Genomic DNA, 23367 nt, shown 5'->3' on the forward strand with positions numbered 1-23367 from the left:
TAGTTTGTGGTTTAAATAAGGCACAAAACCGACAGCGAGGTGCATTGTGGTCAGGGCCTAGGCAAGGAATACAGTACGAATGAAAATCTTTGAGGTATTTGCTTTCCACAAGAAATGCAATTATTTACTTTTACTGACATTGGTTTAGTGCAAGAAAAAGTTTCCCCAACGGAGTACTTAGCTTTTAGTTGAAGACTTCGGTTCTGAAACTCGAAAATGAAATTTTCAGGAGTCGGCCGACCGGCACTTGTGAACTGCTTCTGCTTCGGGTACCACACGGCAAGAAAGACTGATGTAATGACGTCAGCTGCACGTTTTATACCCCTGACGACCTGACATCATGGAAGAAGAGACAGCAACCGACGTAGGACCCGAGACTTTGTTGATCAGGTTGACTGAGGGCTACTGCAAGCAGATAACCCAAATGTAATGACTGCAACAGTGAAACATGAAGAACATCTTAGCAATTTATGAAATGTTAGACTAAAAACAGTTGTGAAGAAAAAAATATGTATAATGTGAGCAAATGGAAAAGTGATGATATGGTTTGTTTTCTTTTCTACTAATGTATGTGCGTCTACATATTAAGTGATAATTTTAAAAAGATCTACAATAACATCCACAGGTTGATCAAACATTCTTGCATCTAAACAGTATACTGCAGTAAATACTTTTCTGTTTTGCTAGTAACATTACTACTATGAACACAAGTCTTTACAAATCTGGTCCAAAATGGAGCTCTTTCAAGATTCCACACACTAAATAATTAAGTTTTCTAAAAGGTAATGTACCATCTGTAAAAAGTTTCCCGTATATTTATCTGCCAACATTGAACCTAATCAAAAGGACACTACCATGGCACAGTTTTCCTACTTAAAATTAGATGTAGATAAGGAAATAATAGCAGGATCAGGCTTGTACATTTTATATAAATCCTATACAAGATGTAAATAAAGATACATTAATCTGGCTTGTATGTGCTATATTAATCATGTCAATCAAAGCATATTTTAGCATTCAGTTGCCCCAAATCATCCTACTCAGGGTCTGTAATCAAGTGACTTTACTGGCTTGCAAAGTTTTCTTAAAAGTATAATTAAATGGAAATATTTTCTGTTTTGTATAAAGAAGTTTCATTTCTCTGCATCTTATCAGGTGAACAAGAATTTCCCAAAGGCCACTTGAAAAATTCATAAGTCATGCTACCCATAAGATAAATATTTTCTCGTGAAGACCCTGAGGGCTGACAGGAATAATACTTCCTGTATTAACCTTGAAAAGAAGGAAGGTGCATCTGCCTGATAGCTCTTCCCCATTGGTGACTGTGTTAGGAGGAGGTGTACCCCCCCCCCCCCAGTAAACCTCTCTCTCTGAATATTCATGTCTCAGTGTTCTCTCCTCAGACTGTCAGTGGTTGAACAAAGGCACAGACACAGATCATTGCAGTTTTAATGTAATGACCTAAATAACATTAAAGTACTCTGACATTTGATTTATTTTTAAAGAAGGCTGACCTAATACAGAAACCAAATAAGATGACAGAACAGAAGGCGTAAGCAGAAAAAAAAGAGTCAACAAAGAACTAGGTTCATCTAGTGCTGAAACTTTTTGATTCATGCATGGTCTCACAGCATCCATGCAGATACCAATAAAAATACTGCCTCAGAAACACTGGAAGATGTTCAGTTCTCCAGGACTTTGACTGTGTTCTTTGACAATTTAATCTAGTTTGATTTAACAACTGTTTTTGTTATTCTGATTTTTCTCCAAATCCCAGCTCTCCATCTATTTGAAAAGGGAAAGGGAATTAAAATCTTAAAATAATCCTAAACACAGGAATCTTTGGTGATAAGAATGACAACAACCTACCATAATAAATAAACAGTTAAGCAGAGTATATATATATATATATATATATATATATATATATATATATATACACACACACACACACACACACACACACACACACACACACACACACACACACACACACACACACACACACACACACACACACACACACACACACACACACACACACACACACACACACACACACATCTCAAAAGCCACTATGCAGCTGAATTTCCTAGATTAGTACAAGGCTAACTGCCCTTGTGGGCCATTTTAAGCCTAGCCAATTACCCCATGTAAAAATCAAACTCTGAACCTTGTGTTTGCAAGGTAAACAGCTTAACCATTATGCAAATGTGGAATATGAAGCACTTGAAATGGCAACAACTAGCAATACTTGCTATATATGCAAGTGCCTCACAAAATACAAAGGTTCTGTGGAACACTGGTATGGTATTACCTTAAGCCTTCATAGGGAATACAAAGACAAGGTAGGTGGTATGCAACCAAAACTTTATGATTTAGTGTTATCAGAAATCCTCCCTGAAGGAGAAGTTAAGGGGCTGAGAGCAGGCATAGGATTACGTTTTAGCCCAAATGAATACACTTCTACAAAGAGGAGCACATCTAACTGGTGGAGCTTCTGGGAAGCTTCAGTTACCCAAAACATAACAGGAATAGAGAATCTAAGAGCAGCCATGACATGAGACATGGCCAACTGTTGTACCAAAAGGTATTCCTTGGCTTGTTCTAGCACGGCTTCATCAAATGCTATGGACCATCCTTGCCAGCCATTTGTGAAAAAAATCTGAACTCTGCAAATGGAGGTGGAAGGGTTCCTCTTCGATCAGCAGTGTTTGAGCAGAAGAACCAGGCAGGGATGTCCTCTTTCCCTTTTGTTACTTACTTTATATTTTTATAGCCACTGGTAAAGAAAATAAGGGACCCAAGGATATAATTGGTATTGTAATCAAGAAAAGTTGGCCTTATTTTCAGATGACATTATTTTGCACTTGATAAATCCAGAAAAGGACATCACAGTGTTGTGGAACATTTTCAGTCGGTTTCAAGTCTTTTCAAGATATAAAATTGGGTCTATATTGTAATATGGACATTTTAGAATGTTGAATCCCACTTGTTCGACACGAAAATGTCAAACTCCAAGGTTCTCGAACGGCCAAATAACAGATTTCTCTCTAACGGAAAGAAAACGGTTGCCTGTTCTGTTGCACCTGCCCTTTCTCTGACTGTAGTGCAGTCTCGGGAGTTAGAATATTTAGTTAGGGGGGTGTGGGGGGCACAGCCCCCCACTTAAATATAGGTCTGTTTTTCTGTGGCACTGGTGTTGATGTTTCTGTTGGAAATAAATAGATTTGGCCGTTCGGGAACCTTGGAGTTCGACATTTTCATGTCGAACAAGTGGGATTCGACATTTTTGGATGTCGATATTATAATACAGACCCATAAAATGAATAGGTTCATAGAAGGTTACTAGGCTATTGACCTGAGGGTCATTTTAAACTTAGCCTATTACACCCATTATATTTCAATAGAAAAAGTCTAGTCAATGCCTAAGATTATTAGTAATGAATGCCCATGTCCAAGAAGGATGTGGGAGCTATTCCTGGCAAGAATTTGCTGTTTTCCATCCATTAATCCAGGCTTCTTTTGAACAGAGTCATACAGGAGCTCTGCTTTGCATGAGCTGGTAGCCTATTCCAGAGAAGTGGTAACCTCTGCAAGATGAATTTGTCTCTCCAGCATGTCCTATTTAAATTACAGGCCAGATGTAGGTCGCAGGAGTGGGTAATTCTAGTCCCATTTGATTTAGAGATGTGCAGCAACTTCATCAGGGTGGGGTCAGAGATTGCTCTGTAAACCAGGCACGTCTCCCCTAAGTAGTCTATATGCTACTAAATACAGTGACAAAGACTCAGTCTGTCTGTGTAAGGCATATGCTGAAGACCCTGGATATTCTTATTTAAAATTTTCTGGGGTTTCTCCACTTGCTGCAGGTGCTTGATACGGGTCATACCAAAAGGGTGTTATACTCATTATGGGCCTGATTAAGGGATGAGTATAGGGGGTTATAATCTCTTTTGCTCCTGACGCTATCCTTTGCTAATCAAATGTGTGAGACGTAGAATGCTTTTCTTACTACAGTGGACACATGATGGTCAAAGTTTATGTCACAGTCTACTTGTGTGCCCAAATCCCTCACTACAACATTCGTACTTAAGGTATTATTGTTTATTTGATAGCTAGTAGGGACATTGCTTTTCTTGAAGGGAATGATGATGCATTATTTTGCATTCAGTTTGAGACCATGGCTTTGGCACCAATTGGAGTACACCAACATAATTTGGGAAGTCAACGATCGTGCCAAGTTTGCAGTCAGCAAACTTGGTCAGCCACAGCCCCTTTGTTTTGGCCTGAACTTCAGAGAAGTAAATACCAAAAAAGGGGGACAAGTACTGACCCTTGAGCTGGAGCTGGAGTTAGCCAATTTGCGACCCACCTGACAACAAAAGAGTTGACATTTAGGTGGGTGAGTTTTTCAATAATGCCTGAAAGGGGGACTGTGTCAAAAGCCTTCGCCAAGTCCAGATATGCTGTGTGCACAAATATGTCCTCATCTATGGCCCTGGTCAAATTTTTGAAAGTCTACTACGTTTAACAGGCATGAGAGACCCTTTACAAAGTCAAACTGGGTTGCAGCAAGGGTCACCTATACCTTTATTTATGAGGTCTGTGATGATATGCTCCATGGCCTTGTAGCAGAGTCTTGTCAGGCTTATGGGTCTATAATTCCCTGGATCTGTTGCTAAGCTGCCCTTGTGGAGGGGAATAACATTCATGGTTTTCCATTTAGCTGGGACAAATCCTGTATTCAGGCTGTGGTTAAATTGGATGCCTAAGGGGGTTGCTAATTCCTATTTTAGTTTGTTTAGAATGTGACCTGGAATGCCATCAGGACCCATAGAGGCTGTATTTTTTGCCTTAGACAGAGCTATGATTACCTGTTCTTTAGATATACAGGGGCAGGGGAGATGCTGGTTTGGTTTGTGATGTGTTTGGAGGTGAGAACGGGGAGAAATTTTCGCAAAACCTGTCCACTAGTAGTTTAGCAATTTCTGCAGGATCAGTGTGTGTTCTATCATTTGTCACTAGTTCAGCACACATCTGGATCTTACCTTTTAGGCAATGGATGTAGCTAAACAAAGCCTAATGGTTATCCTTGGCTGCATTTGCTAAATTTTTCTCGAAGTTGCCCTTACAGGATTTTTATAAGCTGTCTTATTTGTCTGTTTAGGCTTATGAGGGTACTTTTCCAGTGCTGGGACCTCCCTTTGATATCCTTAGATAACAGCTTCATATGCTTATTGTATAATTTATTTATGTGAGACGTCCACCACAATGGCTTGTTTTTTCTTGAGACTCTTGCTTTGGTCCTATCTGGCACAGCCAAGTCTATACATTTGTATAAGTGTTGGTACAGGGCATCAGATTATACTTTAGTATAGTTGCCAAGACCATCTGTGAGGACTGGGGCTTGGAAATCATTTATGCTAACCCCTAGGAGGGTATAGTTGGCTTTGATAAAGTTTTTTAATCTGCCTTCACCTCTGATGGGTTCTGGAGTTATTGCTACTTCAAAAGTGACCGACTTTTGATCAGATTTTACTAATGAGGGTCCTACACTTACAGTAGCTCAGTGGTCTTTCATGTTGGTGAGAACTAGGTCAAGTATATTTGAGCTCCTTGTAGGATTTTGTACAATTTGTTCCAGGACACTTTAGTCAAGGTCAAGGAACTTTTGTGCGAATAAGTTTGGGTTCGTATAGGTTTCCCAGTTGATGGTAGGATAGTTAAAATCCCCCATGACAACAGTGTTAGGTTGTATTTTGATTGACTCAAGTAAAGCCAAATAAGCCACATGAGCATCTTGGTTCATGGAGGGGGACCTGTAACTAGCAATGACTTAAAGGGGGGTCTTAACCATGGTAATCTAAACTTGGAAAAGCTCCATAGAGTTATCTTGTCTAACCATTCTGGCACAGTATTTATCTTTAATGTACATAGAACCAAAGGTGGTGGAGTATCTAAACACTTGTTTCTGTGACTGCACAAATGTCTACATCATCCAAGGAAAGGAATGCTTCCAGAGAGTGCAGCTTTTAGTTTGAACTCCTAGCATTCAGCACCATAACCCTTATTTTGTTTGTGCTGGATATTTTCACGTCAGAATTTTTGTTTTTTTGAGACCTTGCCTAAAAAAGGCACTATTAGGGAGGCAAGAGCCTTAGCCAGCAGCCAAAAGCTCAAAGGTGCCAGGTGCAGACCATCTCTGGAAAAACAGTGAGGTCCATCAACCATGTGATTCCAGGCTGACAAACTGGATCCCCCTTGAATGAGACCAGAAACTAAGCAAATTATTAAAGTCCATCATTTTTTGTTTATATTGTGGCATCATTCTAGGAAAGGATAAAATGCTGCTCAAGGCCTGGGACATACCTGCCCAGGATACACATTCAGAGAGCTCAATCATGTCTCTCAGTCCAGTGAGGTACATCCCAAATCGTTCTCACCATGAACTATGAGGGGATCATAACAGATCTTGATGTTGAGTGAGTTGGAGTGCATGTGTGATCTGTCAAATCCTGGCATCAGGCAGAAGACAGCGGTCTGTGACTTTCTCCTTATCCAACCTGGGAGCGGAACATCAGTGTGTCTCACTAAAGACTCTCCAATAACAAGAAAATTATGTTTGGATGTATCACATCTTTAACAGCCTAGTTGGTGAGACACTAGTGTTGTGTCTTGAGAGCTGTGGGTGCTGTGCCAGGCGTAGCAACCTTATGCTTAAGAGGTCTCTGGTGTTTAGGTAAATTTCTGGAGAATTTTAAGTGAAAGACCTGCTTTGGAAGCATTTTTAGCTGAATCTAGAACAGAAGCTGCTGATAAAAAATGGATAACTAGTACAGCATATAAAATATTGCATGACAACTATAACAATCAATCAGTGAAGGTTAGAAAAGATCGCTTTTCATGTCTCTCTTCCCAATTTACGAGAAAACAATGGGAAGACACATGTATGGCTCCCAAGTATGCAATCAAGTCCAGAAGCTTTAGGATCTTTGCTTGGAAGTGTTTGTATACATATTTTTATACCCCAAGCAGACACCAAAGAATTTTTCATCAGGCAGACGACAAATGTTGGAGGTGTGATGGGGAAGAGAGGTATAGTAATTGGGAACATATGTTTTGGGAGTGTAATGAGCTGGCAAATTTTAAAAATTCCCTACAGAATACTACTGGGTGAATAAATGGCTGTAAGTAAAAAGTCGGGTGCCAGAATCCACCACATCACCAATGCACTCAAGTCTCTCAACAGATGCTTTTATGACTCTGTCATAGTCCATGTTGGAGTGAACGACTTGAGACGTACCTCCCTGGACTATATGAAGAGAGCCATATATGTGTCCCAGGCAGGTATGTCCCTAGCCTTAAGCAGCATTCTACAGTCACCCACAATGATGCCTCAATACAAACAGAAAATTATTGACTAACAACTGACTTAAATTTCAGGTGTCATTCAAAGGGGATCCAGTACCCGACAGCCTGGGATGACATGATTGACAAGCTATGATGCTTTACCAGAGATGGCCTGCATCCGTCTCCCTTGGGCTTCAGGCTCCTGGCAAAGGCTCTTGCCTCCCTCCCCCATAGTGCCATTTTTAGGCAATGGCATGTGGTCAAAACTACCAACATGAAAATTGCATCAAAACATAAATTAAAGGTCATGCTGCTAAAAGCCAGGAGTCAAAACATGAAACTGCACTCATTGCAAGCATTCTTAACCCTGGAAGAAACTGACATTTGTGCAGTCACAGAGGCCTGGTTCAAAGCTGCGGAGAGACCCCAGCCATACCAGGTTACTCATCCTATCATTCATTCAGACCCCTAGCCTTGGGCAGCAAAATAAAAGGAGGCATGGAGTTGAATATATAAATGATGTACACACCTGTAGGCTGTAGAAACAGTATGATGCACAGGAAATATTCCAGGTGCAATTAACAATTGACAAGACCCCTATTTAAATCATAGCTAACTACAAGCCTCCAACTCTGACTCAAGATGCCCACTCCACCTATATGGTCCTCTTCGAATCTATCAAGATTCAACCCTTTACTCTGATCCTGGGCAACTTTAACTATCCAACGACAGATAAGAATTATTCATGCCAAAACACAAATACCCAGAGATTTCTTGATTTTGTCAATGCAAATGCCTTGGATCAGTTGGTTGACAACCCCACAAGAGGTGAAAATATCTTGGACTTGTTATTAACCAACATGAGTAACCACTGCAGTATCCCTACAGTGTCATCTTCCCTGGTAAGATCAGACCACAAACCAGTCACTTTCGAAGTCACCATCTCAACCGACCCCCACCCAGCTAGGGACAAACAAAAAAACTTCTCCAAATCTGATTACAACCTCCTAGGGGAAGTAATAAACAGCTTCACAGCCCCCTCCACAGAAACCTCCACAGAAACTGGCGCATTATGTCCAAACTTACACCAAAGTAGTACATGAGCATCTATATAGCTGCATGGAATCAGGAATACCAGACATGACAAAACCATCCTCCTCAAGGAAGAGTCAACTTGTCTGGTGGACAGCTACAATAAATAAATTCTATAATAAAAGGAAAGAATTGCTGTCCAGGACCAAATAGGAGCAGGCGTCTAATTGGAAGCAATCTCTCCTTAGCCTGAACAAGCAAACAAGAGCACTAGTGAAATCCTCCAAAGCAAACTGAGTCCAAACTGGCCACATCTACTAAGGACTAATCATAAGGCTTTCTTCACATATGTCCGCGATCTCAAGGGAAGCACCCAAATCTGCTCAGAACTTGTGGTCAAGGACACCACATACACAAACCCTGTAGATATAGCCAACCTGCTGGCATACGGGTTCAGTTAAAACTTCACTCCTCCGCCCCCCATCAGTAAAACAGGACATCCCCAGTACCTGCCCCCCACCCTTATCTCTAGGGAGCAAATCATCACTGCCCTCTCAAAAGGCAAAAAAATACAGTCTCCATGGGACCCGATAACATCCCAGACTGCATCCTACATGAACTCAGGCAGGAACATGCAGCACCATTAGGGACCCTATTCAACCAAAGCCAGAGTACCAAGTGGAGGACAGCTACTGTCATCCCTTTGCACAAAGGTGGAGTGTCCACCGATACAGGAAATATAGACCCATCAGCCTAACTAGCCTGATCTGCAAGGCTATGGAGTGGATTATCATGGACCTCATTAACAAGGACATTGGCAACCTCCAGACACTTGATCCGACACAGTTTGGTTTTGTCAAGGGGAGGTCATGCCTGTTAAATTTGGTCGACTACTTTGAGACAGTCACCAAGGCCATAGACGAGGGGAAGACTGTGCACACTGCCTACATTGACTTGGCCAAAGCCTACGATACCATTCCTCACTCAGGTATAATAGATAAACTCTCTCAACTAGGCATCGATTCATATGTTACCAGATAGATAGCAAACTGTATTACTGATAGAACCCACCTAGTCAAAATAGTGCAAGCCACCTCAAGTAGTAGACCTGTAACAAGCGGTGTACCCCAGGGATTGGTCTAAGAGCCTCTGCTGTTTGGGATATACTTCTCAGAGGTGCAGGCCAAATCTAGTAGGCTATGGCTGACCAAGTTTGTAGATGACTGCAAGCTGAGTGCTGTCATCAATTCCCCTAGTGATGTGGACATCCTCCAAGAGGGTCTCACCCAAACAAATAACTGGTGCCAGAAACATGGCCTCAAACTGAATGCCAAAAAATGCATCATCATCCCTTTTGGGGAAAATGACATTCCCACAAATTATCACATTGATAATAAGGTACTAATCATGCAATCAGTCGTGAGGGACTTGGGAACCCAGGTTGATAAACTGACTTTTGACCAGAATGTTGCCTCCGTTGTACGGAAGGCTTTCTACATGGCCCACCTCATTAGTAAGGGTATCTCATCCAGGGACATGGTGGTCATAACAAGCCTGTATTCATCCCATACAAGACCGATTATTGAATATAATGCCCTTTTTGGCATGTACCTCGCAAAGCACATGCAGCAGCTGGAGAGACCACAGAGATTCCTCACCTGAAGAATCCAGGGCTTCAAACATCTACCCTACATAGATAGGCTAAAAGTCCTGTCCCTCTACTCAGTCTCCTACAGACTCCTCAGAGGTGACCTCTATTGCCATACAAAGCAGTCTCGGACACCGCCCTGATGGGACTGCCGCATATCTGCAAATCAATCTCCACTCGATTAACTCTGACGCAAGACCTCAACCTGGTCTGTGACATCAATAAGACTTGTTGGCAGGACAGATTTGTGTCCCAGAGACTCCCCCTTTTGTGGAATAGACTCCTTCACCATGTAAAGCAGAGTACCTCATTAAACCTTTTTAAGCACAACCTGGATAACTGGGTGGGGTGGGGAATACATCCCTAGGATTCCACCTATGTCCCTGCTGGAAAGTGGCATAGGGTGCTGACTTGTGGGAACATGGGCTAAATTTTTGGCTAGGCTTGTAAGGGCCTCAGGGAAAATAGCCTAGTAACTTTCTATGATCCTATGAAATTTTTCTTTTGAACTGGGATACAGGATCTGAATTGCCATGACACAGTAAGGCCTTAAGCTTAATTCTCTTAGTTGCCACAAAAAAAAAAAAAAAAAAAAAAAAAATTTCTAGAAAATAGAAATCAGTTTTACCAACTGCATCTGAGGTATGGAATATTGCAAGGGATAAAATAACTGGAAAAGGGATCTTTAGTAAAGGTATGGAGCAAATTACCCATATGTAAATGGAAATTGTGGGAACAATACATGCATAATAATGTTCAAATGGTGGACTGAAGTTTAAGGGAAGGCAGGAATTCAGCATTTTTTTGTAATAAAGAACTGATGATAGCAACACACAAAATATATATCACATACACTGTATTTAAATGGAAAAAGTTAAAATGGTTTATTTTCTTTTCTGTTAAAGTATGTCTCCCTGTGTCTTAAGTGATAATTTAATAAAGGTGCTTAAAAAAAGAAATAAGCCAACACAGGAATGCAAAAAGGAGATACAGCCGATAGGGATGACTGCAATTAGGCGGTACAGCCGATAGGGATGACTGCAATTAGGCGGTACAGCCGATAGGGATGACTGCAATTAGGCGGTACAGCCGATAGGGATGACTGCAATTAGGCGGTACAGCCGATAGGGATGACTGCAATTAGGCGGTACAGCCGATAGGGATGACTGCAATTAGGCGGTACAGCCGATAGGGATGACTGCAATTAGGCGGTACAGCCGATAGGGATGACTGCAATTAGGCGGTACAGCCGATAGGGATGACTGCAATTAGGCGGTACAGCCGATAGGGATGACTGCAATTAGGCAGTACAGCCAATAGGGATGACTGCAAGTAGGCAGTACAGCCAATAGGGATAACTGCAAGTAGGCAGTACAGCCAATAGGGATGACTGCAAGAAGGCGGTACACAGAAAACTGGCAAGAGAGGAGGAAGCTGGTAAAGAACCAAGGTATTGGGAACAGATAATCAGAGAAGGGAAAGGCAACAGAAGGAGAAGAACTCAAGATATTTGGACTGCAGGCTAGAGATTGCCAGGGACTGAGATCAGAGAGTAGGCAAAGAGAAAGGGACAGGGGAATCCCAAGTGAAAGACCTGCAATAGTTGAGTTTTTAGTTGAATCTAAAACAGAAACTACTGTTAAAGGAATAATTAGCTAGACATATAAAATATTGCACAATAAATATAGGAATCAATCACAGGAGATCAGAAAAGATTGGGAAGAGAAATTACATAAACAATTCACAAAGAAACAATGGGAGGACAGACAGAAGGACTCCCAAATATGCAACGTCTAGAAGATTTAAGAATTCTGCCTGGAATTGTTTGCATAGTATTTTTATACCCAAAGTAACTCCAAAGACTTTTTTTTTGTAGCAGATGGCAGATGTTAAGAGGTGTAATGGGGACAAAACAGGTAGCTGGGAGCATGTTTTTTTTTTTTTTTTTTTTTTTTTTTTTAGAGTGTAAGGAGTTGGCAGACTTTAAAAATTCCCTGCAGAGTACTCGGTCAGGAATACTGAGTGAGCAAATGAGTGTAACTACAGAAATTATTATTTTGAAATGGAATACATGATCTGAAATGCTTAGACAAAGCAATACTTTGCTAAGTTTAATTCTGGTGGCTCCCAAAAAAAGCAATTACTGGAAAACACAATTCAAAGTCTAAACCAACCATACCTGAAATAGTGAATATAACAGACATAAAACAACAGGAAGTAGGATCTTTAGAAAAGGGTAGCTGTATATTACATAGGGGAAAAAATGGAAATCTGTGGGAACAATATGTGCAGAAAAATGTCTTGGAGGAGGAATAAGGTTTAAGATAAGGCAGGAATTTAACAATTTATGCAATGTTGGTTTGATTACATTGTACAGAACAATATACAGTGGATATAAAAAGTATACACACCCCTGTTCAAATGCCAGGTTTTGTGATGTAAAATAATGAAACCACAATAAATCATTTCAAAACTTTTCCCACCTTTAATGTGACCTATAATCTGTACAATTCAATTTAAAAACAAATCAGTCTGTTAGGGGGAAAAATATAAAAAAAAAAACATGTACAATACACGCTGGTTACATAAGTGTGCACACCCTTAAACTAATACTTTGTTAAAGCACCTTTTGATTTAATTACCGCATTCAGTCTTCTTTGGTACACACCTGCCATCAATTAAAGAGACTCTGATTAACCCCAAATAAATTTCAGCTGTCCTAGTAAGATTTTCCTGACATTTACTCAGTTGCCTGCTACAGCAAAAGCCATGGTTTGCAGAGAGCTTACAAAGCATCAAAGGATCTCATTGCTTAGAGGTATCAGTCAGGAGAAGGGTACAAAAAAATTTGCAAAGCATTGGATATACCATTGAACACAGTGAAGACTGTCATCAAAAAGCGGAGAAAATATGGAACAACAGTGATGTTACAAAGAACTGGACATCCCTCCAAAATTGATGAAAAGACAAGAAAACTGGTCAGGGAGGCTGCCAAGAGACCTACAGCAACACTGAAGGAGCTGCAGGAATTCCTGGCAAGTACTGGTTTGTATACTACATATTACAACCATCTTCCATATTCTCCATATGTTTGGACTATGGGGTTGGGTTGCAAGACAGAAGCCTTTTCTTATACAGAAAAGCATCCAGGCCTGGCTAAAATTTTCAAAAAAATACATCAAGTCTCCAAAAAGCATGTGGGAAAATGTGTTCTGGTCTGATGAGACCAAGGTTGAACTTTTTGGCCACAATTCCAAAAGGTACGTTTGGCGCAAATGCAACACTTCAACATCACCAAAAGAATACCATTCCCCAGAGTGAAGCACAGTGGTGGCAGTATCATGCTTTGAGGTTGCAAGTCTTCAGCAGGAACTGGGGGTTCTAGTCAAGGTGGAGGGAATTATGAACAGTCCCAAATATTGTCAGTTATCTACTAGAAAACTGAAGATGAAGAGGAATTTCACCTTTCAACATGACAATGACCCCAAGCATACATCCAAATCAACAAAAGAATGGCTTCAACAGAAGAAAATAAGTGCTGAGAAGGCCCAGCCAGAGCCCAGACCTAAATCCAATAAAAAATCTGTGGGGTGACCTGAAGAGGGCTACGCATAAGAGATGCCCTCGCAATCTGACAGATTTGGAGTACTTTTGCAAAGAAGAGTGGGCAAATACTACCAAGTCAAGATGTGCCATGCTGAAAGACTCCTACCCAAGAAGACTGAATGCTGTAATTAAAATCAAGAGGTTCTTCAACAAAATATTAATTTAAGAGTGTGCACGCTTATGCAGCCAGCTTATTGTACGTTTTTATTTTTTATATTTTTTCCCCTAACAGATTTGTTTGTTTTTCAATTGAATTGTACAGGTTATAGGTTACATTAAAGGTGGGAAAAGTTTTGAAATGATTTACTGTGGTCTCATTTTTTATATCACAAAAACGCAGCATTTTAACAGGGGTGTGTACACATTTTATATCCACTGTATATGATGTTAATGTTAGTAAATGTGAACTTGCTAGTATAGTTTAATTTTTTTTTTTTTATACACAAATGCAAGTTTGCCTATATCACGTGATCAAATGTGTTTGTAAAAGGCAACTATAAGAAACTTTCAGTGAGACACGGGATGCCGATTAACCAAGACAACAGTCATCCAATCTTTACTGGAGTTCCTGCCCCTTGATTTGACAGCACATGTTCTTATACTGCTTTATGTAGAGGATACCCTTTTATTTTATAATCTCTGGTTGGGAAGAGAAGAGCTTGATTGTTGTTTCAGTGACTGACAGCAGTGCAATGGAGATTCCCCTGAAAGCCACTTATAACAAAAATTAACTATTATACTTTGTTCACTGCTGTGTGACTGTGGAATTGGTATATAGAAGTTGCTGGTGTTCTCATACATGTGGAGGTTGTAGGGATGCTTGCCTCTACAAAAAATACTTTTGGTCCTGTTTATTAAAACTGGCTTGCAGCAAATACTTTTGACATTTGTCTGTCGGGGAAATATGCTGTGAATCCCTCTGGTTTAGCATATTTAAGATTTTTCTTTCCATTTCTACATTCTAAACCTTTGTGATCATTTTTCCCTTTTTGCTGCTTCTTGTGGGTGTTACTATTTAATTTTTTTTTATATAGCTCCTGCATACTTATATTCTATACAAACACTTCCTCCTCTTTCCCAATACACATTCATGACTTTTAAAATGTTGTAATACAAGTTTACAAAAATAAATAATTTCATTACCTTAGGATGGTACTGAAGAACAGAGAACAGCACTTCATGATATGCCAGAAAGACAGTATAGTACTTGTCCGTTTTCAGCTGCTCCAAAGGAATAGTTAGAAGAGCACCAAACACGAGAGTCACATGATGTGGATTTCTGATAATGCCCTCCCCTTGTTTCACCAGAGTTGCTAATGTTTGAAGAACTGGCACAGTAACAGTGGAAACAAGTGACTGATCTTGGCATGCCTCCCTAATAAGCATCTAAAGGCAAAACAAAATTAAAAGTTTTATTTTTTCTGCTGCAGGAGAAATCAAATATTTTCTTATTCATACCACTCTTGGCTTCTCTCTCATCAATACAGACAGGAAAGAATATATAAAGCACAGTTAAGCAAATACCTACCCGTGTAAAACTGCAATAAGCTACTGAAAAAGTTACTATTTATTTATTTATTGACATTTGTTTACCGGGAATGTCCAACTTGATAATAAATACCCATTTTTATCAGAGGACCAGGGGAAAAAAAGCTCCAGAGAGTTAAATAACATCACACTAAACAGTAGTATAGACATAATTAAAAAGCATCCATCCACAACCCTTTTCCCCATTTTTGTACATGTGGTCAGGGTGTCACTTCAACAGTGTAAATCATCTAGAGACAAGGTCTACACTGCCAGGTGGCTAGCCTTGCCACTTTATTTCTTCCACACCAAACACACACACACACACACACACACACACACACACACACACACACACACACACACACGGCCAATTTAGAGTGTCCAATCCACCTACTGCATGTTTTTGGAATGCATATATACATACAATTTGACAGTGGAATATACAGGATACAATAAAGCATGAGGAGATACCAGTGATACAATTAAATATGACAATCAGTTTATACAAAATTATTACAAGCAGAGTCTACTATGATAGGAAATAATCAAAAAATATGACAAGTCACCACTAACAATGGAGACAGGACAAGTGCTGAAAGGGTATAGACAGACAGTATGATGAAAGGTTAGTAATAATGTAAACTATTTCTTAATGTAGACCATACAGGACAGGTGCCTGGGCATAGCCATTAGTTAGTTAAAAACTTTCTGGGAGAGGACTAAAATACACACAGGCCTGATGTACTTTTGACTGATTTTGGGGTACAGTTTCATAGTTTGGCTATGCAGTGCAAGTACAGATGTTGTCCCATACTTTATTTTTGGTATATAGATTTCAAACATGTTTCTGTCTTGAGAGCACAGAATATGATTTGGGGGGTAGTGATGCAGTACTGAGGAGACAGAAGGGCAAGCAGAGGGGTTACATAGTATTTTATGAGCTGGGGGAAAAGTTGTGTATAGACTAGTTGATGTGAGAGTTCGAACTACTTGAGAACACATAATAAAGAGCTCTACATGGAAGGTTAGCTACAAATGTAGCTATCTTATTATAGCACTGCTCCAGTTGTGATTTACAAGAGATTTGGAGGGTCTATATTAAATTCTCAAAAGCCAACAATGTCGAATCTGACACTGTCGACACGAGAATAGCGAAACCGCAGAACATCGAACAAGTAAGGGGAGATTTCTGTTTACTTCAATGTAGTGCAGTCTCAGAGTTGGTATATTTAAGTAGCAGGGGGGCTTGGCCCCCTGCTTACAGCGTTTTTTTTTTTTTTTCTGAACATTTGATGTTTTAACAGTTTGATCACTAAAGGTAGACCTTTAGTGATTCGAACGGTTAAATATTCAATGTTCTAATATAGACCCGATCTGGATGTTACACAAAATAGGTGAGCCATAGAGAAGAGAGGGTAGTTAGCTAGGGGGGTTGACTGTACTCTATTGTATTCTTTCAAAGAAAATACATAAAATAAATAATTATGTACTAAAGGTGCATTTGCTTAAAAAATATATACACGTTTAAAAGGTAACAGTAAAAAGCAGCACTGTACTGACATTTTCAGTGAGGGCAGCAAGGGATGGCATCCAAAGGGGAAAAGAGGGTGTAAAGAAATAGAGCAATGGTGATCAGTAGGACATCTACTGTTATTTAAGTTCTTGCGCAACTGTACTATGTCTGGACTGAGTTCACTATTTGGGTATTCCAAACAGCTATGCGATTCCTAGAGATCAAGAGAAGAGAAAGGAGGACAGTTAATGGAGAGAAGAACTGTCCAAGAGTTCAGAAAGAATTGACCTAATGCATGTAGCTCAGGATTTTGAAAAGCATCAATTCTGTAATGTCTACTGAAAGTGCATACAGAAAACCAGGTGGCAGCTTCCAGGATTATCCTGGCATCAACCTTTTTGTAGAAGGTCCCCCCGAGGACACCACTGCCCTGGTAGAGTAAGCTTGAGGGCAGGTGGGCAAGGATTTGCCATAGTGTAACAAAAGGAGATGGACTTAGAGATCCAGCTTGCAAAGGTTTGCTTAGATACTGGCTGGTATAGTTTGGAATTCATGAGACAAACAGTTCATCTGACTAGCAACTAGATTTAGTTGTATCCAAATAAAATCTCAGCTGTCTGTGTACATCTAGGAGTGCAGGAGTCACCCCCCCCCCAGTGGGTTAAGAAGGAAAGAAAGAAAGCAGGTTGATGGCCTGGTTGACATAGAGCTCATTCACCGCCTTAGGCACAAAGAAAGGATCAACCCTCAGGGACACCCTGTCCTTGTGAAAAATAAGTAACAGTGGAACAGCCATGCATGCCTGAAGTTCTGAGACTCTCCTAGCAGAAGTGAGGGGTAGAAGCAAGATAGTTTTCCAGGTGTAGATTTTGAGATTTGCTGAAGCTGCCGGTTCAAATGGTGGCAAAGTAAGCTTTTCCAGTAAGAAGCTGCAAGCCCAAGGAGAGGGCATGGGCTTCCTTGGAGGGTGGGATTCTAGTATGCAGTATTTCTTTGAAGAACCGTCTTACTTCTGGCCCGGACATAACAGGAGGACTAAGAAGCAGACAGGCAGAGACAGCTAACAGGTGGGCTTTGATGGAGGAGTATGCCAGAACTGTATTCTTGAGTTGACACTAGTACTTTATGACAAGCAGAACTTCTGATTTCATGGGGTCCTGATTTCTCTTTTTTTTTTTTTTTTTTTTTTAATGACCAGAAGGAAAATTTCTTCTTTTTGGCAACATAGGATTTTCAAGTGGTAGGTTACTATGGTTCACGGAAAACCTGCACTACATCCTCTGAAAACTGGTGGCTGAAAGAGATTGAACTCTATCACCCAATAGCTTACATTTAGAGATAACAGGTTTGGATGAAACAGTGATCCCCTCTGCTATGTGACAAGAACCATCTTTTCAGGTGGTCTGTGGTGAATGCCACTGGGTAGATGAAAAGGATGAGGGAACCAATGCTTCCTTTTCCAGAAGAATATCCAAAAGGAATAACCAGTTGATTCCTAGTTTCTTTTTCTGGATCTTTAGCAATACTTTTCGAATTAATGGGAATGTAGGGAAAGAGTAAAAAAAAGTTTAGCTCCACTGAAAGGAGAAAGTAGCAGTTTTCCAGGCTGTGGGGCAAGTAGTCCAGGTGCAAAACTGGGGACGTTGCCTACGGATCTCGGAGGCAACCTAATCTATTGGAGATATTCCCCACCTGTATAGAATGTCCCAAAAGACCTGCCTGCTTAGGGTCCGTTCAGAAGACTCTTCAATGTCCTGCTTAGTAAGTCTGCTACAACACTATCTTGTGATGCGATACACACCTTAAGTAGGGACATGTTCCTCTGTATAGATAGGACCCAAGCAATCTGAACTGGTCTGTATAAATGGTATGACCTGGCCCCTCACTGCTTATGTACTACATGACAGTGGTGTTTTCTGCGAATACTTCAACAGGGCCTAGTTTCCAGATGTGAAAAAAACTCAGGTTGATTTGCTTCTTCTTGAGTTTGGGCTGTCAACTGCCCCATACTCTGGATACCTGTCCAGACCCCCCAGGACTCATCCTGGGTGTCTGTATACATCCCTTCAAATCACAGACACTAGCTCAAGAGAAGTCCTGGATTGAGATTCACCTGGGGCACCACCACTATGTCTAGAGAACCAGTTTGGGACTATACGGTTTTCAGGTATTTTCATCATATGCAATCTGGCTAGAGGGAGCACTAGATTGGTTGCTGCCATGAAACCCAGGTCCATCAGAAGTTCCTTAGCTGAGCATGTGTTTAAGAAGGAAATGTAGTGGAAGTAAGCTGTAAGGCTCTGCACCTTCTCCAGAGGCAGATAGGCCTAGATCTTGTTGATGCTCAATCTGCAGCCTAGGAACACTATATGTCCAGGGTTGGCTGAAGGGAGGACCATTTGTAATTGACTGTGAACTTCAACTGCAAGAATAGGTTGAGGGTTAACTGGAGGTGTTGCAGTAACATCTCTCTCTCTCTCTCTCTGACCATCAAAAATCACAAAGCGGAGACACTTCTACTTCATGTAAAACAGCCCACAGTTCCGCAATGAATAGAAGTTGCTCCGCTTTGCAATTTTTAACCGTCTCTTATGCCAGTATATCAGCCAATCAAAAACGCCAAAGCACATCTCAAGCAACCGGAAATCAAAAATTGCAAAGCATATCTCAAGTAACTGGAACACACACATAACCGGCATCTACCAATCCTCATGGGTGCCGGTTAACTGAGATTTTACTGTACGTAACAGTGTAAGTAACTTCTCTGTGTAGAAGATTTTCAGTCCATATATTTTTAGTTAATCACTGTAAATTAATCAGATCAGACAATAGAAGTAGAAGTAGCGAACTTAAACTTGTCAAGTCAAAACAAAACAAAAAATAATAATAGAAAATATAGAATTGTACAGCATTACTAAGTATTCGAATGTAATCCAAGCAAGGCAGGCAGTCTGTTTCCAGTTGAAAATCCTTGAAACAGACTGCCTGCCTTGCTTGGATTACTTTCAAATACTTTGTATATTAATCAGATCAGACAATAGTAGTAGTAGTAGCAAACTTAAACTTGCCTCATGTCAAAACAAAACAAAACATAGTAAGAAAATATATAATTGTACAGCATTACTGTGATTAGCTAGAAATATATGGACTGAAAATCTTCCACACAGAGAAGTTTCTTACACTGTTTTGTTTTTGCACACACTACACTTTAGTGGGTTGTTTTGAGACTTCGGGGATACCACGGAGATTACAAAGAAGTTATGTACTCACCATAATGTTCCATGTGAGTTGTTCATCTCACCTTTATTCTCACTGATGGGTTCGGAGCCGATCCTCGGCTCCGACACAGCCGATAGCAAAACTCAAGGTTTGCCAGTAGCTCGAGACCAAGCCCCTTATCCCATGATGCACTGCTGGAATTACCTCAAATCTTGTTTGCTGCGTGTATATATACCCCTGTAAGGGGTGCACTTCCCAAGAAAGAAGTATTGAACAACCAGGATGATACTAGCTTCTAGGTCAACTGTCAGCCAGGAGGGGAATGGAGGGAGGGACGTGAGAATAAAGGCGAGATAAACAACTCACATGGAACGTTACGGTGAGTACATAACTTCTATATGTGAAGTTGTTAAATCACACCATTTATTCTCACTGATGGGTAGCGTCCCTAGCACCCGCAATCCTGGGTGGCTCACGGCAGTACATTTTTCAGGACCGTAGAACCAAAAGAAGACCTGTCCCTGGAAGCCTTATCCACTTTGTAAGGAGTGATAAAGTATGAGGCTTAGACCAAGTGGCTACAGCACAAATGTTATCAAGGGGCAATTTAGCTTGAAAAGCAGAAGATGTAGAAACGGCTCTGGTTGAATGAGCCTTTATTTTGTGTGGCAAAGGTATGTTAGCAGTTGCTTGAACAAATGAGATACAATCCGATAACCATTTTGAAAGGATTGTTTTATCCACTGGTCTACCTTTTCTGGCCTCCGAAAAGGATACAAAAAGTTGATCTGATTTTCTAATATCCTTAGTTCTATCAAGATCAAATCTGAGCCGTCTGTGCACGTCAAGTTTGTGCAGCATGTATTCTAATTTGTTGGAATGGTTGGGAAAAAACAGTGGCAACTCAATGACCTGATTGATATTACACTCAGAACAGACTTTAGGCAAAAAGGAGGGGTTTGTTCTAAGAGATACTCTATCAGCATGAAAAATCATATAAGGAGGTCCGATAGATAATGCCTGAAGTTCTGACAATGCCTGAAGTTCTGACACTCTGCGGGCAGAAGTAATGGCCACTAGAAAAATAGTTTTCCAGGACGAAAATTTGAGATCACAAGATGATGCTGGTTCGAAGGGAGGAATAATTATTTTAGATAGCATGAAATTCAAATTCCAGGGAGAAAAAGGGGTTTTGACAGGAGGCCTCATGTGAAAAACACCTTTGAGGAAAACCTTAGATAACTTACAGGCCATAATATTTAACCCATCCAAACCAAGGTGGAAATTAGATATGGCAGCTAACTGAACCCGAACTGTGGCAGCTGCTGCTCCTTCCTTAAAATTAATTGTAAAAAACTCTAAAATAGACGATAAAGAAGCTCGGAAAGGGTCAATTTTTTGTATACTGGCCCAAATGGAGAATCTTTTCCACTTACTGTGATATAGTTTTCTAGTGGATGGCTTATGAGAAGACAATAGAATTTGTCTTGTGTCATCTGAGAGTGAATGAAGCCTGGTTATTTGGGGAAGTGGATCAGCCAAGCAGTCAGCTTTAGAGACTGCAGTGAAGGATGGAAGTCCCCCGATGGGTGTGTAAGGAGGTCTGGAACTGGGTCCAGGATCCATGGATCCTCCAGTAGATGGTGAAGAAAAGGGAACCAAATCTGTCAAGGCCATTGGGGGGCTATAAGGATAACAATCCTTCCCAGCGACTTTGCTTTCTGTAAAAACCTGGGTAACAATGGAATTGGAGGGAATACATATAGGAGACTCGGAGGCCAATCGTATACGAGTGCGTCTCTTGGGGGATGTCCCAGAGGTGGTATTAGGGCAAAGTAGCTTCTGCATTTGGTATTCATGGGACTGGCAAAGAGGTCGCAGCAAGGCTGGCCCCATTTGCGGAAAATCATGTCCGCAACGTGTTGGTTGAGAGACCACTTATGAGGCAACAGGATTGTCCTGCTTAGCTTGTCCACTATCACGTTGGATTTTCCCGGGATGTGCGTTGCTAACAGAAAATGCTGGGATGACACAGCCCATTGCCATACCCCGAGGGATTCTCGACAAAGGGGATAAGACTTGGTTCCGCCCTGTTTGTTCAAGTACCAGACCACTGACATGTTGTCTGTCTGCATTGCAATTGCTCCTAGAGAAAGAGTCCGGAAAGTACTGCAACGCCACAAGTACTGCCCTCAACTCCAGAACACTCATATGCAGATGTGACTCTTGAACTGTCCATGTGCCTTGGGCAGTCCTTCCCTGAAAATGCCCCCCCCACCCTATCAGGGAAGCGTCCGTGGTCACAGTGGCTACTGGGGGGGGGGCACAAAGGGTCATCCTATTGTGGCATGCAGAGACGTCAACCACCACCGAAGGTCCCTCTTGCAAGAGTTTGTTATGAGAATCATATGGTTCATTAGCAATTTCTGGTAAGACCATTGAGTGAAGAGGAGCCATTGAAGAATTCACATATGCATCCTTGCGAGTGGAATAGCTAGAATTGCTGCCGCCATCAAACCTAGTACCTTTAAGACCTCTGCAGCTGTAGCTCTGTTCTTCGACACCAATGAGTTGACATGATGGCGAAGAATTGAGACCCTTTCGACTGGAAGATATAGAGTGGTGGTTGAGGTATCTAACTCTGCTCCTTTAAAGACGGTATGCTGCGATGGCGACAAGGTAGACTTTACGAAGTTGACTGTAATGCCTAAGTGGTGGCAGAGTGTCAGAGTAGATTGTGCTGCCTGAATCAATTGATGCCTGGTGGTGGCAGTAAGGAGCCAATCGTCTAGATATGGAAACACCTGGAATCCTAGACGCCTCAGGTGAGCCGTGACCACTGCCATGCATTTGGTGAACACTCTGAGGGCTGTAGTGAGACCAAAGGGCAGGGCTTGAAACTGGTAGTGATTGGCTTCCAGCCGGAAACGCAGGTGATCTCTGTGGTGTCTGTCCATCTTTATGTGGTAGTACGTGTCCTTGAGATCAATGGAGCACATCCAATCACCTTTCCCTAGAAAGGGAAGAATGGCCTGAAGCGTGACCATTCAGAACTTCTCTTTTTTTTTTACAAATTGGTTGAGTCTGCTGAGGTCCAAGATAGGTCTCCAGTCCACTGTTTTCTTTGGAACCAAAAAGAATCGTAAGTTCCGAATCCTGTTTGGTCTGCTGGGACTGGCTGGACGATTCTTTTTTTCTAGCAACTTGCGGACCTGTATAGTTGCGTGTTCCCCGAGACTGGGAGGAACATCCGGGATTCTGTTGACATGAGTGGGAGAGGAAGAGAACAGTATGAAATACCCTCTGGAAATGATGCTTTGTACCCAGGTATCAGATGTTATGCTTAGCCAGGCTTCTGGGTACAAAGATAAGTGACCCCTGACTGCCTCCAGAGTCAGACAGCCGGGTCTCCTTTCAGGAGTGCTGGCATGGCTGACCAGAGAACTGGCCTCTGTCACCCTGCTGT

At 41.2% G+C, this 23367-nt stretch overlaps 1 protein-coding gene across 1 annotated transcript in view; it reads right to left on the bottom strand.

The window, feature by feature from the left end:
• URB2 (URB2 ribosome biogenesis homolog) overlaps window positions 1-23367 on the bottom strand; it is a 217685-nt gene that overhangs the window by 166359 nt on the left and 27959 nt on the right. The window contains exon 4 of the mRNA XM_044087101.1: window positions 14783-15025. Coding sequence (XP_043943036.1) covers window positions 14783-15025 — 243 coding nt within the window. The remainder of the gene's footprint in view (window positions 1-14782; window positions 15026-23367) is intronic.

Source organism: Protopterus annectens, chromosome 1.part1, assembly GCF_019279795.1.
Source record: "Protopterus annectens isolate FY-2018-M chromosome 1.part1, PAN1.0, whole genome shotgun sequence".
NCBI classification, from domain to species: domain Eukaryota; kingdom Metazoa; phylum Chordata; order Ceratodontiformes; family Protopteridae; genus Protopterus; species Protopterus annectens.